The sequence below is a fragment of the Hippopotamus amphibius genome, chromosome 5, assembly GCF_030028045.1.
Source record: "Hippopotamus amphibius kiboko isolate mHipAmp2 chromosome 5, mHipAmp2.hap2, whole genome shotgun sequence".
Taxonomy (NCBI): Eukaryota; Metazoa; Chordata; class Mammalia; order Artiodactyla; family Hippopotamidae; genus Hippopotamus; species Hippopotamus amphibius.
The window spans coordinates 83,244,803-83,261,108 of NC_080190.1; the positions used below are offsets into that span (position 1 = coordinate 83,244,803).

General features: G+C 39.3%; 1 protein-coding gene and 1 non-coding gene across 2 annotated transcripts; both read right to left on the reverse strand.

Moving 5' to 3' along the window:
• Window positions 1-510: 510 nt before the first annotated feature.
• TOMM20 (translocase of outer mitochondrial membrane 20) lies at window positions 511-14,657 on the reverse strand. The gene is made up of 6 exons (XM_057736973.1): window positions 14,463-14,657; window positions 13,577-14,015; window positions 8,862-8,908; window positions 6,355-6,436; window positions 3,154-3,296; window positions 511-1,755 (listed from the first exon to the last, which is right to left on the reverse strand). The coding sequence occupies exons 1-6, from the start codon at window positions 14,655-14,657 to the stop codon at window positions 1,711-1,713; spliced, it is 951 nt and encodes a 316-aa protein (XP_057592956.1). The 3' UTR covers window positions 511-1,710.
• On the reverse strand, window positions 13,010-13,144 carry LOC130854698 (small nucleolar RNA SNORA14). Its single transcript, XR_009054138.1, has one exon. It is a non-coding gene; the product is annotated as a small nucleolar RNA SNORA14 (small nucleolar RNA).
• Window positions 14,658-16,306: the final 1,649 nt, after the last annotated feature.

Genomic DNA, 16,306 nt, shown 5'->3' on the forward strand with positions numbered 1-16,306 from the left:
GGCAGATGCAGGACAGAAGATTGTTTCCTAGCTAAATGGCCAATCACTGACCGATCATTATCCTATTTTGGATTTGGGATCCTACTAGGAAGATGAACCCACCAACGTGTTTGTATTGGTCATCCTACTCCACTTCACCCCCAAAAGGCATGCAGGCTTGTCACCGATTAAAAAGCACACTATTTAAGGGATCAAGATCACAAACTTGGAAGGTTCCCAAGGAAGAGTCCATTAGTGTGTGAGTGACCTAGTCTGATGTTCTAATTTTATATGAGAATCCTGCAACTCAGAGATGTAATGTGGACTTGCCCAAGGCTGGGCAGCTACCCAGAGACAGAAACTAGAACCATACGCCAAACTCTTTTCACTATATCACAACCACCACAAAACCCTGCAGTTAGTTTTTAAAAAAATAAAGCAAAATGTCTAATACATAGAAAGGGTCTCTCTACACTTTTAGAATAAAGGCAACCTGTACAATGAGAAATGCCGCTCAACAGACACCACTAGGTACCAAGGATCTTTATTCTCAGGTCTGATATTTAATCTGTGGCTGCAGATAATGTGTCACTATTTTGAGAATAAAAGGTCCCATTATCTTCATTCTTTGCAAGTCTTCAGCCACAAAGTACACCTTATTCTCATAACAAGGTAAATGAATCAGGTCGGAAGGGGATTAAGGAGGTACACTGACAATAAAAGCAAAGGGGAATAAACACTTTTACAAGCATATCGTCCCAGTTCCTTGAAGGTTAAGTTTCAGATTAATTTACAAAAGTAGTGACAGAACCATGATTTCAGTGAAAATCAACACAAGTTATATTATACCTTAAAAAAAAAAATTCAGAAATACTAAGTCAGGCAAGCATGCAAAATTTAGAGTATAAAAAATGCAAGGGCTGGTTGACCAAACAGATATCCCTCAGAAAAGGGGATCTGAAAATGCTGAACAGAACCAAAGGAATTAGAAGCTGAATTAGAAGCAGACCAATTCCCTCATTTTATAAATGTGGGCAGACATTAACTTGGTGAAGCTTACTCAGCTAGATTAAGGGTGTACACAGATCTAATTCCTGGTGCTATTTGCAACTACACATATCTAAAACACAAGGAGATAATTATCAGGAACACGTGAAGCCCACTGATTTAAACCAAACATTTCAAGGGTGGGGGTGAAGTTATTATAGCACAGCAGCACATTATACAGTTAAGAGATTAAATGGAAAGAATCTCTTGAAGATTTTAATGCTCAGTTGTGATAAACACAATCAAGTTTCCATCCAATTTTCTGTTATAGCAAACTGTTCTAGCCTTTAAAAAAAAAAAAAAAGGGTGCATTCCTCAATTTTTCTTCCACACTTTTTTTGGCCTGTCTTTCAAAACTGAGCACTGGGTATTTTTAATGTAAGTAATGTGATGTTGTATGTACATTCTAACTGCACGTTTCAGGAATAAACAAAATCCATATTTCGGTAACTCATAGTGTATTTATAAAATGAAAACCCCTCTATCAAAATAGACTTTTCACTGGGAAAAATAAATAAAACAGACAAATGGATCTACACAAAGTAAAAATTAACTCTGGTAGATTTCAGTGTAGGACAGTCCATAACAAGCTTATTTGCCCTTACTCCCCCAGAGCTGATCATCTTCCAAGTTAAAGATTTTAAAAATATTTTTAATTGAGATTATTATGTTGACATTTGTTTCTCATTCCACATCGTCTTCAGCCAAGCTCTGAGCACTTACAATTCTCTGAAAGAGAAAAAAATTTTAATTTTTAGAAGTATGATAAGCATTTAACCAGGATTCTAAGTGCAACATAAAATGCTCTTTGTATCAAATCTCTGAATCAAATCTTGTTGAAGTTTTACCCATACTGAGATGTCAACATATAACACTTCATATGCTGTTTTCATCTGAGAGAATAATGATCACTGTCAGTCCCATCTCAAAATTCAAGTCAATAAAGGAAGCAGAACATTATATTGTGTTACATGTTAGTCAATTTTGTAACTAAAACCAAAAAGAATTTATCTTTTCACTCCCATATGAACTAAGAATACAGATCATTCTATTCTCCAAATATTTCCCTTTTCCGCCTGTAAATGGTCACAGTCATTATACAAAGGAATACAGTCTTCCAAAATATTAGCAACTGAAAACATTTCCAGATAACATGGCAAAAGTGAACTAAGTAAAAGAGGGCATTCTTCTAGAGAGGAATCCAAGCCTCATCCTGAACTCACCCGTATTTCAAAAGACATCATCCTGAGGTCAATTTTTCAAAAGCGCTATGCTATGCTGTCTTTCAAAAGGCAGATAATATTAGCCAGAGGATTCTGACTGGGAACCATATTAGTCTAACATAAAAAGGATTAAAACCAACTACCAACTCCTTGGTTTCTCAACTCTTTCCCTTAAATCTTTAAGATCTTTTTCTTTTCAGTTCCTTTCCAATCCAGATGAATAAAGATCAGTTTAAAGAATTAACCACTCATTTTACTAATTTTTAATTATATCAACTCTGAAAATTCATTTAATAAACATGATATTCCAAAAAGTAGATTCATTCAGGCTCCTTGAGAAGGATTTAAAATGAATGGAATGCAATTAACTCTTAAGTTCTGTTTACTCTCTTATTTAAATGGGGGTGTACTCAAAGAGCTCCAAACTGGAAGCCCACCTCTGCAGAAGCAATGACAGGAGCATTCAGACAAGTGAGATCAGAGGGAACCCACAGACCTTTAGGATCGGATTTCCAAGCTATGTCATCTTGGCTCCTCTGTCCTCTGCAAGGCCCCTTAACTGAATGCGTGGTCTCACAAGAGGCAGAAAGGTTTAAAAGTAGCTGGGAGTGGCCTGAATTTGGAGATTTGAACACTACGGTCCGAGATTTAACACTAAAATACATACTTCCTAATCGACCTCTTGGGCACAATCGCTAGATTCTATGCCCCCCCCCACCCCCCATTTGGAAATTTTCCTCTTAGGTAAGAAAATGTCAAGCACTGACATCTCCAGTACTATTTTCATTATGGGGGAGTTTCATGATGTCATCATGTTCACTAGGCTCATTTTTAAAATGCCAATGTCCCTAAACACTTAACTCTCAGATTCTACTCACTTATTTCATAACGTGTCAAATCTTACCTGACTAATTGTTGGGAGCTTAGTCAGAAGCATCTGGAACACGGGTGGTGGAAGAGTTTGCTGCAACACTTGCAGTAACTGCTGTGGCTGTCCACACACAGCAATTGCATTTGTCAGATGGTCCACACCCTTCTCATATTCACCTGCAAGATTTACATAAAAATACCGTGTAACTGAAAAAGCCTTGCCTTTGTCCAGAACCCAGCCCTGACGTCGTCACTGCGTCTGTAAGCGCTAACGACCAGCACAGCGCGAGCAGAGGCCGGGTGCAGCGCACGCGCCTCGCTGACCAGGACACCGCAACAAGGATGAGCCAGGACATGCATGTCGGCACTGAGGGGCTCCAGCACACATTCAAAGGGTAAGGCACAGAAACGTCCAAGGTTATTACTATTTATATACTAAGAATACATAAACAACTGCTAACAATGAAACAATATTTTTCTGTGAGAAGAGAGAATCGGAAGATTGGGGGACTGAGGTGAACAGGCCCAATTTCACAGTATAATCCCTTATACTGTCTGGATATCACCACATGCAAGTAGACATCCTAAGGCCTTTAATCTCTTCTGAACCTAGCCATCACTGGCAGTTATCCTCTCTGCAGATCCAGCAGCAAACAATGCCAAACAATCCTGTCTGTCCAGGATACACTTACACACAGACACAACCTCAATCACAGTCAACTTGTCATCTTGAGCTTCTTTCACACGTAATGTTGTTACAAATTTTGTACAACTTTTGCTGACCCAATAGCCAGATCTCAAGTGGTACCTTTTATAAAACCAACAGCACTGAAAGCATCATATAATCCTCTTACGACATAGCAGAGGAAGAACAAACCAAGCATTACAAGATAGAAGCTGCCACTTGGTATGAAGCACTGCTGCGCTGAGCAGAATGCTCTCCCTTTCCCCAATGCCTAGGCCCTCCCTCCCTTTCGGGGAATTCAAGGTGCAGCCTGAAGGAGACCTGAAAATGCTTCCCCGATTGGCATCTATCCCGTGTTTTCCTGCACTTGTTATAGACATTTTCATCGGTTCTCCTACTCACCAATGTTTAATCTTTGTTAAGCAATTTAATGTAAGGACTGTATCATTTTTAACTCTTTTGGTGAAACAACAAATTCTGATTATGTCAAGAAACTATTTCTTGAGCTTCTGGGTTGGTGAATACATCAAAGTACTAGGAGGGTGGCACCTACAGAGAGGGCATCAAAGTTCCCCATCCCCAACCGGATGCATCTCTTCCATCTGGCTGCTCCTGAGTAGTTATCATTTACAATAAGCCAGTAAACACAAAGTCTTCCAACCCCTGAGTAAGAATCTGACCAACTAAGGGACTGAAGACTGGTAAATGAGGAGGAAATGCCTGCTATCTGACATTTTCACTTGAAGTATTCAAACTGAAGAAAGCATAACTCTACAAAGAAGCATTAAAAATGGAAAATGTAAGATTTAGGTCTTCCACATGGGACTGGACTTCCATCGGGAACACAATGGCTCCAGTGACTTGGAAACTAAGACACCACGTGGCCGCTGAATCCTCATGCCACTGAATTTACAGGCAATAGAGGAGATCACTCAGTTGTCAGAGGATATTAATTCTGATTACTAAACAGAAGTACAGTGGCTATACCAGAATGGTGTGTGGAGAACACAGGGGATCCTCTGACACACTTCCTAAACCTTCTGAACACACTGGAAACCATTCATAAACAACCACAGCAATTCAGTGCAAGTGGAGCCATTTTCTCTCTGCACTTGTAGCTCTGATCCCATTCGCATATCCTGAGATGAGATCTTGCTCAGTTAATGGAGTCTGTTTACGGGAGACCCCTGGATGAAGGCGGCCTTGCCCAGCAATGAGGCTCACTGCCCAGGCTGCTCACGCTTCCTCATGGCTTCCTCTTCCCTAATTCCTACCACCTGAGTGCTCTACCTCGGGTTAGGTTGGTAAGGCAGCTTGGCAGCTGACTCAAGTAACCCTGTGGGTGTGCTGCGCTGAAGTGGGAACACAGGCTTGGGAAAAAGAACACTCCTCCCTATCCTTCCCTGACACCCCCGCCTCCCCCTACGAGTTAACTTTTCTTTTCTATCTGGATCTAAAGGCTCAAGACAAATAGCTGCCAACAGTACACGGATATCCAAGATAACCCAAACATAAGTTCTATCCTCAGACACAGATATCATTATACATGCTTATTTTTCAGATATTAATATAATCATAGTCTCTCAAATGATCCTTATGAGGATTTAAGTACTTTACTTTGCTCTATGATTAAACTTCATATTTTTCTTATATGGTGAAAAAAAGTCAGTTATTTCTTAGCAAGACATTTTCATTTTAATTTATAAATAGTAGCAGCAAATAAAAAACAATTACTGCCTCCCTTACCCTCCTCAAGCAATTATTTCTTGTGACGCAGGGAAAGGGGAGACATGATAAAAAGTAATGATATCACCATCATAAACCTTTACTCTCTTCCAATTAAAAAAAAAAAATCCACAAATGACCTGCATCCTGTGGTTGAATACTGTCTAAACCTATTATGACAAAACAGTAAGAATAAAAACAAGTTGACACTTGATATCTTAATGACAGTAACTACTTCAAAGCTACTTTTGAGATAATAATTTAACAGTAAAAATATTTATAAATACCTTTAAGACTAAATTACTGAAAATTTGATCACTTTAATCATAATAGTAATTTTTCAGAAAGAACTCTTAATCCTATCAATGGAATACATATAGCACAAAGCCTAAACTCTGGGTCAGATTTAGATCACTGGTTCTGAAACCACGTGCCATGAACTCACTGTGTAACCTTGATCAGGTAAATTAACCTTCTCTGGGACTTAGTATATTAACCATTCCTTCCTATAAGTGCTAGAAAAGACTTGACGATTAGATGAAGCAGTCGAGGGAATTATATGCCCAGATACTCTTTCAGTTACTATTTATATATCATATAATAACTACATTCTCTAGACTTAAAAGCAACCTCATTTGTAAAGATTACTTATTGTCCTCATATTATTAAATTAAATGCCTCATTATTAAATACCTAAAAAAAATATTTAGAGTATCTTTTTAAAAATAGCCACACTACACCAAAAAAAGCCCCCTTATCACCATAAATTTATATTAGTGTGAAGAATTTATCTTCTTTCCCAGTCTCTTAATGACTATCAATTACCTTGAGCTAGTAACTCTTCACCAAGCTGTATTTCTTCGAGGAAGAATTTCTGAACAGCTTCAGCATCTTTAAGGTCAGGTAACTGTTTAGAAACAGAATATTTAGTAACTGATACCAAAATTACTCCAGGGGTATAAACAATACAAAAAATCATGCCACTAACAAAACTGAATAGCTCATTATGAAAACTGACAGAAAGAAATTTACACTTCTACAACACTCGCAAGGATTAGTTTCGTATCTACATTCAAATAAATGCAAGAAAAAATTCGTTTTGATCAAGCTGGTACTTGAACAGTTCTTAGAAAACTGTAAATCAAACCTAAAGCAAAAAAATAAGAGTACAAATATCTTTACCATAAAATATGCACTTTACAATCTACACTAATTTGTAATGGCCATTACAATAGATTTTTATGTAAGTATAATCAATTCGTTCTCTTCATCCAACACTGTTTTGTATAGATTTCACATGCATCTCTAAGATTAGCTATTTTTAAATGGCCATAGAACATACCACTGAGGAACATATGATCGCATAACCATGATGTATTTGTTGGGCATTTGAGCTGCTTCTAATTGTGTTGCTATTACAAGCAAGCAGCCTTAAATAATTCTGTTTCTTTGCTGTTCTGTAGTTTGTGGTGCAGTGCCAGACTGGCTGTGATGATACATAAGCCACCAGCTGTATGCACTATCTTTTTCAAAATGTAAACCAATTACTTAAAAAGTCCCTTTTTATTTAAAAACCTAGACTTCCATTAACGGAAGTTTTTGATTCTTGAATATTATTATGTATGCTCTCATTACCAACATAGGTGAAAGAAAAAAATTTTAATTCCCAAAAGTGGAGGCATCTTTCATTGACTACCGCAGCATATGGCAAGAATATGATTATACCTGAATCTAAAAATACACACTGATGCATATGGCTATACAGGCATGTCTTGTTTTGTTGTGCTTCACTTCATTACTTCTCAGATACTGTGCTGTTCCCTGTGCCAAGCATGTCTATCGGTACCATTTTTTCAATAGCATTATTTTTAAATTAAGGTATGTACAGTTGTTTTAGACATGATGCTATGTACACTTAATACAGTATAGTGTAAACACAACTTTTATATGCACCGGGAAACCAAAAAATTCACGTGACTCATTTTATTGACAAAGTCCTTTTACTGCAGCAGTCTGGAACCAAACCTGCAGTATCTCTCAAGTATGCCTGTAATATATCCATTTTCCTACATCTCTAGAAAAGGCTACTGAAAACACAATGAACACATTACATATTTCAGAAACTTATTTGAAATAATGGGAAAACAAAGTGGTTGCCTCCCAGTTTCACCTCTTTATTATCAGTCAATTAGCAGTGTTAATCATTCAAATATAACATTTATTGATTTAATTTTTTCCTTGCCTCAACTTGCTTTAAAAAGAACCACTACTGGGCTTCCTAGGTGGTGCAGTGGTTGAGAATCCGCCTGCCAATGCAGGGAACACAGTTTGATCCCTTCTCCGGGAGGATCCCATATGCTGCAGAGCAATTAAGCCTGTGCGCCACAACTACTGAGCCTGTGCTTTAGAGCCCGTGCAACACAACTATTGAGTCCATGAGCTGCAACTGCTGAAGCCCATGAGTCTAGAGCCTGTGCTCCGCAACAGGAGAAGCCACGGCAAAAAGGAGCCCGCACACCACAACAAAGAGTTGCCCCCGCTCACTGCAACTAGAGGGAGCCCGTGCACAGCAATGAAGACCCAACACAGCCAATAAATAAATAAATAAATAAATAAAAATTAAATACAACTGGACAGGGAACACTTAAAAAAAAAAGAACCACTACTGATCCAGTAGGTCCAATTCCTGGGCATCCAGACAATGGAACTAATTTCAATAAAAAAGAAAAACTATATGCACAATGATCAAGGTTTACTTAATTTACTTACACATCCCATAACATTTTTTATAAAGCAGGTAAAACCTATACAGTCACTGAAAATAACCATGAACACAGGATCTACGAAAAGAAAAAAAATGAATAAAAAGACTTAGGTCTACATTTACATATTACAAGGTAAAAATCTGACAGGTATTGGGATTCTGGATCAGTGGGTGTGAATAATCTTATGTAACTTTCGAAATGAGTAACATGTGGATCTTTTAAAGAAAGTGTGGAGAAAGGAAAATTAAATCAATAATAAATGTTTTATTATTATGGAGCAGCTAAGTGAGAAAGTTTGAACTTTTTGGTATAAATGTATTCTGGGGCCTATCATCTTACTGCCCCTTAAATACTGCTGGAATAGTAAGTTGTCTGCTGTGATGGCCGACAAAGGTGAAATAAGGAAGAACTGGAAAATCTGCAGTTGAACAGAGTTAGTAAGTATTCTTAAAGACAACAAATTACATTTTAAAATAGAAAAACCAATGTCTGATACCAATCAGCTTTCTCAAAGTACATACTTGAAGTAGACTGCAAAATAATTGTTTCTCTAAAATAGTTTATTACCTTGGAAAGTCCAGCTCTCTCCTTGGCAAGCTTCTGTTTCTTTCTTCCTGCAAGAAAGGGAGTATTTTCATTTTACCATTATTAAAATGGGAATCAAAGGAAGTCTAACTGCTGTAGCAGTCATTCATTCTATTTGCAAAAACATGCCTGACTCAGGCTCTCTTCTTGTGATTTGTCCGGGTCATAAAAATAGTGCTGGTCAATGCTATGGGCAATGGAACATTTCTGGGCAGGAACTTTTTCCTTCCCTCTTGGGCACCAGCATCAGCAGTTCACAAGATGGAGACAGTTCCAACAGCTGGGTCTCCTGAGTAATTATCATAAGCAGAGCAAGCCTCTCTTCCCCTACCTCCAACCTACACAGGACATGAAACATGAACAAGAATCAAGCCATTGCTGTTCCGGAGTTTTATTACTGAAATATATAACAGATTCTATCTTTACTAAATTTTGAAAACTATCTGGCATTTTAAAAAAATTCTTGTAACTTATTCTCAATTTTATTTTACTTATTTTTTAAAAATTTATTTATTATTTATTATGGCTGCATCAGGTCTTGGTTGGGCACGTGGGATCTTCATTGCGGTGTTTGGGCTTCTCTCTAGATAGGGCTCGCGGGCTCCTTTCCAGTTGTGGTGTGCGGATTCCAGAGCACATGGACTCTAGTCTGCAGCTTGCAGGCTCTCTAGTTGAGGCGCCTGAGCTCAGTAGCTGTGGCGTGCAGGCTTAGCTGCCCTGCAGCATGCGGGATCTTAGTTTGCCGACCAGGGACTGAGCCCACGTCCCCTGCATTGGAAGGAGGATTCTTTACCACTGGACCAAAAGGGAAGTCCTACCACCTGGCATTCTTAAATAGGGAAAAAAACAAAACAAAACAAACAAAAAAACCCTTCAGCATTTGCGCAAGTTTTCTTAAAAAAAAAAAAAAAAAGCATAGTATTCATGCATTTGGCAAAAATAAGGGGGGGAGAAGGGTAGCACTCAGAAATGATTCTTAATTCAACTACTGCCAGCTAGTTAAGAAAATAAAACCCCTCTGCCTACAGTGTAAGTTGTTTTGTTTTTGATATGAAATAGAAACACTACAAATCTTAGGAGTAAGTGATGTTGTTTAAATCAGTCAACCCTTAAAACCAAATCAGTAATAGGACTCTAACAGTATTTTAAGTTGCTGTTTAATTGTATACCCTGAGTGAAAGAGTGTTGGCACAAGGAAGCTCCATTTTCTTTATATCCCAGACGTTTCACTGACTAGCAGTGTGACCTTGGGCAAGTTACAGTTAACCTGTGCCTCTCTTTCTCTGTATGTAAAACTGGTGTAAGAATAATACCTGCTCCACAGAGCTGATATGAAGATTACATGAGTTAATGCATTTTTAAACAGTGCCTGGTTGGTATCGCTGAGATCTATGCATTCAGTATTGAGACAGTGCAGATGTCCTCTTAAAACCTTAAAGCATTCTATAAATCCAAATTTCAATAAATGACTAAAGAGGCAGTGACCTGTCTGCCTATGTGCAGACAGATGATTGACTTACTATGGTCAGGGAACCTCTTCTTAGCTACGCTAGCACACTAGCTTTACCCCCACCAGCATCTCTGGCCAACTCTAGCCCCCAGATTATACAGAGTGCTACAACCCTAAGGCTTAAAAACTGTCCTAGCAATTTCAACAACAACAAAAAATATATAGGTTAAAGCTATCTTACTTATTAATTTGAAGACTGCCTGTTTTTCCAAACAACTACCTTTGCCAGGTGTTCGTCACTGGGCAACTGTGGGGAAACAGAATGCATTAACATATTCTACCTCCAATTTGCTTAATTAAGGGTTTCGTTCAGCCCTCTTTAGGCAAAAAATGATACCAGACTATATTAACTAATCACTATCACGGTACAGACTAGTGCTGGGAGATGAGAAGAGAAACAGAGACCCCACAGAGGAACTGGACATGAACACTTGGATGCTAAGGGAAGCACTTGTTTTACATGCTACATGCCAGACACAATTCTAAATGTTATTAGTTTCTCTTATCCTCACAGTAACACTTGGAAAGGCACTGTTATCATCACCATGTTACAAGGGAGAAAATTTACCGAGATCACAACTAGTGAGTGGTGGAGTAGCTATTCACATCCAGGCAGCCAAATTTCAGTGCCCGTGTACTCAGTACTCTACACTACCTCTATACACTGTAGAGTGAAGACATGCCCATCAACATAATAGGCACCTCAGAAATAAACCTGGCAAGTTTGTGGAATAAACAGAAATACAATTTGCTAAGTCAGAATTTATGGAAAAATGACAAAAATGATAATGAAACAGTAGAAAGTTTCCAATCTTATAGTTTTTTTTTAATGGCGTGGAGAACGCATGATTGTCGTTGAATATTTGATAGTTACCAAATTTAAGACTGCTTAGCTGCTTTAAATTTATAGCTATAAGATTAAAATTCTGGCTTTACTTTTAGAAGAATTAACTTGTTATAGTAACTTATTTTCAGAGACAATATCAAACAGTATCTCTGTGATAAAAGGACAGATAACAGACTGAAAAACAAAGGAGTTACACATTCACTCAATATTTGCCAGAAATCAGTCCAAAGTGCTAATTGTGTAAACCTAAGTTAAAACAGACTAAAAAAATACACATAAAATATGAACTTGCAAAAAGTCCCAAATCTAAATCATTCTTAAAGCATTCGTTTAAATGAAATGATTACTTAATGTATTTTTAAAATGACGCACCATTTTATACAGTGCTGTATAATGAAAAACATCTGTAGTTGGCACTTTAATTTGTAGGTTAATTTTCATTTATTAGTGATTATTTAGATAAAAATTATGCTGTAAGTTCTGGTAATCTGCTCTTACTAATGGAAGGTAAAAAAAAAAATCTGAATAAATTAGAATCCCAGATCTAACCTCAAACCTATTTTAAACATTTTAAGTCTCTTTTCCTAATTATAATAAAAAAAACCACCCCAGACACAGTTTATGCCCTCAAGTTCTTAAAATCAGTCAACCATACATACAGCAAAATTACTCTGAAAAAGGTTTACTTGCTAAAGAAAATATCAAGTAATAATTCTATTCATAAACAATCATTAGCATTTATCAATCACCATTTGCCAGGCACTGTACTAAACTCTACATACATTTTTATACCATTTTCCAAAAGAGGGAAACTAAAGCTTGAAATCGGCCGCCCAAGGTTATGCAGCTACTAATTCAAGCCTGACCACGTAAGTCACTAGGCTACTGCTGAAACCTGAAAAAAAAATTATGGATTGAGAATGATGGGAAAGAAATTCTGAAAATAACAGATTTCTCAATTTGTCCAAAATGATAGCTGTTATGATTTCTTAAACCAAAAATTAGTTTTCTCAAGGTTTTCGACAATGGGATTGCAGTTTTTCCAAAGGAGAAAAGGTTAATAATCCACTCTTTACAGAGCTCTGCATCCACCGCACCACCCCACAACTATTTTTGCAACTACAGGAAAATGACCTAAATTCCAATAGTTACACTTACAGCCAGCATTATAGGGCCTTTGCCAGGTCAGCAATGGTGCTGGGCACCTCAAACGTTTTAACCTTCACAAAACCAACTAGAGGCATTACCTGGTTTTGCAAGCTAAGAAAACTGAGACTCAGAAAGCCCAAGATTATGCTGCTAATCTGTGACTAACCTGGGCCAGGAAACTCAGTGTCTGAATCCAAAACAGCATTATTTCCATTAGTCTACCTAACCATAAATAAAATAAATTACCTCTATATTCCTTTCTTCCCGAGACATAAGAGAACTAGAACCAGATTATCATACTGTAGATGGTATAAGAGTAGCACTTTCCAGTCAGGTAGTCAACTAGCCACGTGTGACTACACAACACGCGAAATGCTTTATTTTAGCTTAATTAATCGGTATTAAATAGGATACTCACTTCTTTGTACTTTCTGAGCTTTAATAACTTACATATAAATTCTAACTTTAGGAACTATTTTGACTAAGCAACCTAGGTAAGCTACAAAAGTATTTCTTAATGCAACAAATTTGCTCTTCTATTGCTGCAAGACGAGCATACCTCCGAAATTCAAATATCACAAAGGTTTTGGTGACACGATTTCCCTCTCGGAAACCTCTCCTAAAAGATGTCGCAGGTATGAAATAAGACTGTGCCACAGGAGAAGCGCAGCGCTTTGGACTCCCCTGCAATTTCTATAGCATTCACTCATATCTTGGTAGCCTTTAGAGCGAAGCTACCAAGAGGGTTTAAGAATGCAACCTTATCGTTTTGAGAACGATACCGAGCTGGATGTGCAGATTTAGTCTCAGGCAAAAATCTGTAAATTACAAAAAGCCCCTGCGACTTTCGAGTTAGGAAAAATCTGGAAAGATAAACAGCAAAAAGTCGCAACACCCACCCTAATACAAACGAGTCTGCATTTACACGGCAAAAGCGTTTGGGGAACACAAAATGGGAAAATCGTTCCTCCAAAATGGAGGGACTCGTGCGGGACACAACGACCGGGAGAGCAGCCCGGGGAACGCGCGGCCAGCGCCATCCCCTCTCTCTGGCTGGTAGCTCGCCGCCCCCGGCCCAGCAGCACCACGCGGTCGCCCGGCGCGCGGCGGCCCGGCGCAGGGCAGAAGGGCAGGGGGTCATGGGGACGCCGGGGGTGCGGAGGGAGGTGCAGGCCCAGGGGACCCACTCACGTTCTCGCAGCCTGTTCTTGAAGTTGGGGTCACTCCGTCTCTTGCGGTCGAAGTAAATGCAGTAGCCGATGAAAAGGGCCCCGCACACGCCGGCGGCGATGGCGCTGTTCCGGCCCACCATCTTCTGTCCACCAAGGAGTGGGGTCGGCGGCGGCGGCGGCGGGGCCCGCGAAGACTCCGTTGACCGAGAACCGTCGGAGCGGACGACGCCGCTCACTCCCGACGCCCGCCGCGAGGGACGCGGAAAGGCGGAGCATGCGTCACTTCCGGCCGCTGGCGCCGAGGCCTTCCGGGATGTCCGCGGCAGTGCCTGAGCGGAGGCTCCCGCGCTGCTTCTGCGCCTGCGCGTGGGCCTAGACGCCGCCGCCCGGGCGCCTCCCGCCGCTGTTCGCGTAGGAGTCCGGATTTTGCGGGAGGCCGCGCACTTCCTTAGGAGCCGCTGAGCGTGACGTCACGAGGACGGCACGTGGCGTGGGACGCACACGCCCTAGCGTGTGTAGCTGAGTTCCTCGTGCGCATCACTGATGGGAGGTCGCTGACTACAAGTGCTTCGTCTTTCTGTATAACAGAGGCAATCCGTGACTCTTGTTTGAATTTAACTGAATTTGCTTTTTAAGTTCTAGCACAATCCGTTGTGTGCCAGGGACCATTAATCTTAGTGATACGATTTCAAAAGCATGTTACAGTGTGGCCTCAGGAGTGGAAGAAAATTAAATGGAGCGACTCCTGGAAGCGTGTAACGGGGTAAGAGATTGAAGGAAAAACGAAAAACTTGAGTTGTCAAGTTGTCATAGCCGCTGAAAACATTATGTACGTAGTTCGAATTTAAAAAGACATGGGCAGGATCCTCTTAGAACCTTGGAGTGGTGGGACTGTGTTAACTCACAGTGAGTCCTGACGGTTTATGCTCTAAGGAGACGGTTCGTGATGGGGGCTGGCCAGACCAGAGGGTTAGAACTTTGATCCAGGTGCTATCAGCGCTATTTCTGGAGACAATAGAAGGCTGGAGATCAACTTCATGGAGTTCAACTTCATGACCTACGTAGTGACACCCAAATAAAAGCTCTGGACATGGAAGCATGAACTTGGTGGAAATTTGAAATTGTGTGTCCACTAGATTATGACTCTGAGCCAACAGAGAACATGGTGTTCTTCTCTCTCCCTACATTGTGCAGAGTAAATGCCGTAAACGTAGAGGTGACTGCTGTGAGGTACAACAGACCAGGCAACCTGTTTATACAAAGCCCAGTTAGGGCAATACCTGTGCCTTTGAATCTCTCAACCACTCTACAGTTTTATACTTTTTTTTTTACATTTGTAAAATACCTATAAGCATAGAATCCTGAAACAGAAAAAGCCTGGAAATCCCTGAAGCATGTTGCTTGTGAGTGGAATCATTAGTGGGTTGTGGAATGACCTTAGTGGAACATCACCAGTGTTTTAAGTAAAATAGAATAAAAAATACCTGGTGGCAACACGTGTAGTAAGGACCAGTACTGTCATGTGGAACTTGCATGTCAGTTAAATATACCCGTTTGTACTGATCACACTGTAAAATTAAAGCTATTGCAGACCATAATCAAAAAAGTGGGAAACCACTGAGCTAGCTAGTCCAAGCCCCTTATTTTACCAATCAAGATATTTAGAAGAAGAGCTTGAGAGTCTTGTTTAAGGTCATGCATGCACAGCCAGAGAGCTGGTTCAAGAATCAGATGTCCTTACACCCCACTGCAGGGCTCTTTACATGAAAACCTAAAGACCTGTTAAGGACACTAAAATTTTATAAATATATATACACTAAAAAGCATATACAGTAAAATATATACACTATAAAGAAAATATATACGGTGAAATTAAAGCCTATAAAGATAGTCTGCAGATAAAGCATCTTTCTATAAATTTAACTGGAAATATATGCAAAAATGTTCAAGAGCTATCAAGTGATAAGTATTCACTGAACCTTACTTACGAAAAACAAAGTTCTAAACACCGTAGAGGATACTAAGCATAAAATACCCAGTTCTTGGACACAGGAAAATGGAGCTCTTTCTGTTTTCCATAGAGCTACATTTTAAAGATCCATTAAGTTTTCTTTGTCCCATGCCCAAAAGACAAGAGTGTTCAAAATCACTGCTCATAACTCACTGTCCCACAATTCCCTTACCCACTTAAGTAGTAAGATGCATGTACCACAGATCTGCCTGCCTCAGATCAGCCCCCCTGGTTTACTCCCATTCCTCCCTCCTGGATACAAACTCAGGTTGGTAAGATTTATGGGAGGGGGCACCAGCTGTATATCACAAGATTAAGTCCCAAGGGAATGAATGGTAGTCTTTCCCCTTGTTGAACTTTATACTTTGTGACTTCATTATCATATTTCTCCAGAAAATGTTTCCTCTAAATATGATTTTTTAAAAATACTGTTTTATTTTACTGGGTGACATTAAAAATCACGTTTTCCTGGGAGAATATTTTTCAAATTAAAAACAGAAGTAAAAGTAAAAATCTGCTTTATAGCTAATTTACCAAGGACTTCAATAACCAGTCTGATCACCAATTAAGAATAAGAAATCAGAGCAACATTTGATATAAAATTCCTGTTGGTTAGTTATTAGGTTGATGAAATAAAATTAAAACCCAAAACTCCATTTATCCTAAGTGCAAGATAAAGGGAGGAAAAATGAGTGGCTATTATATACCAGCCCTCAAAAACCTTACTTCTGGGACTTC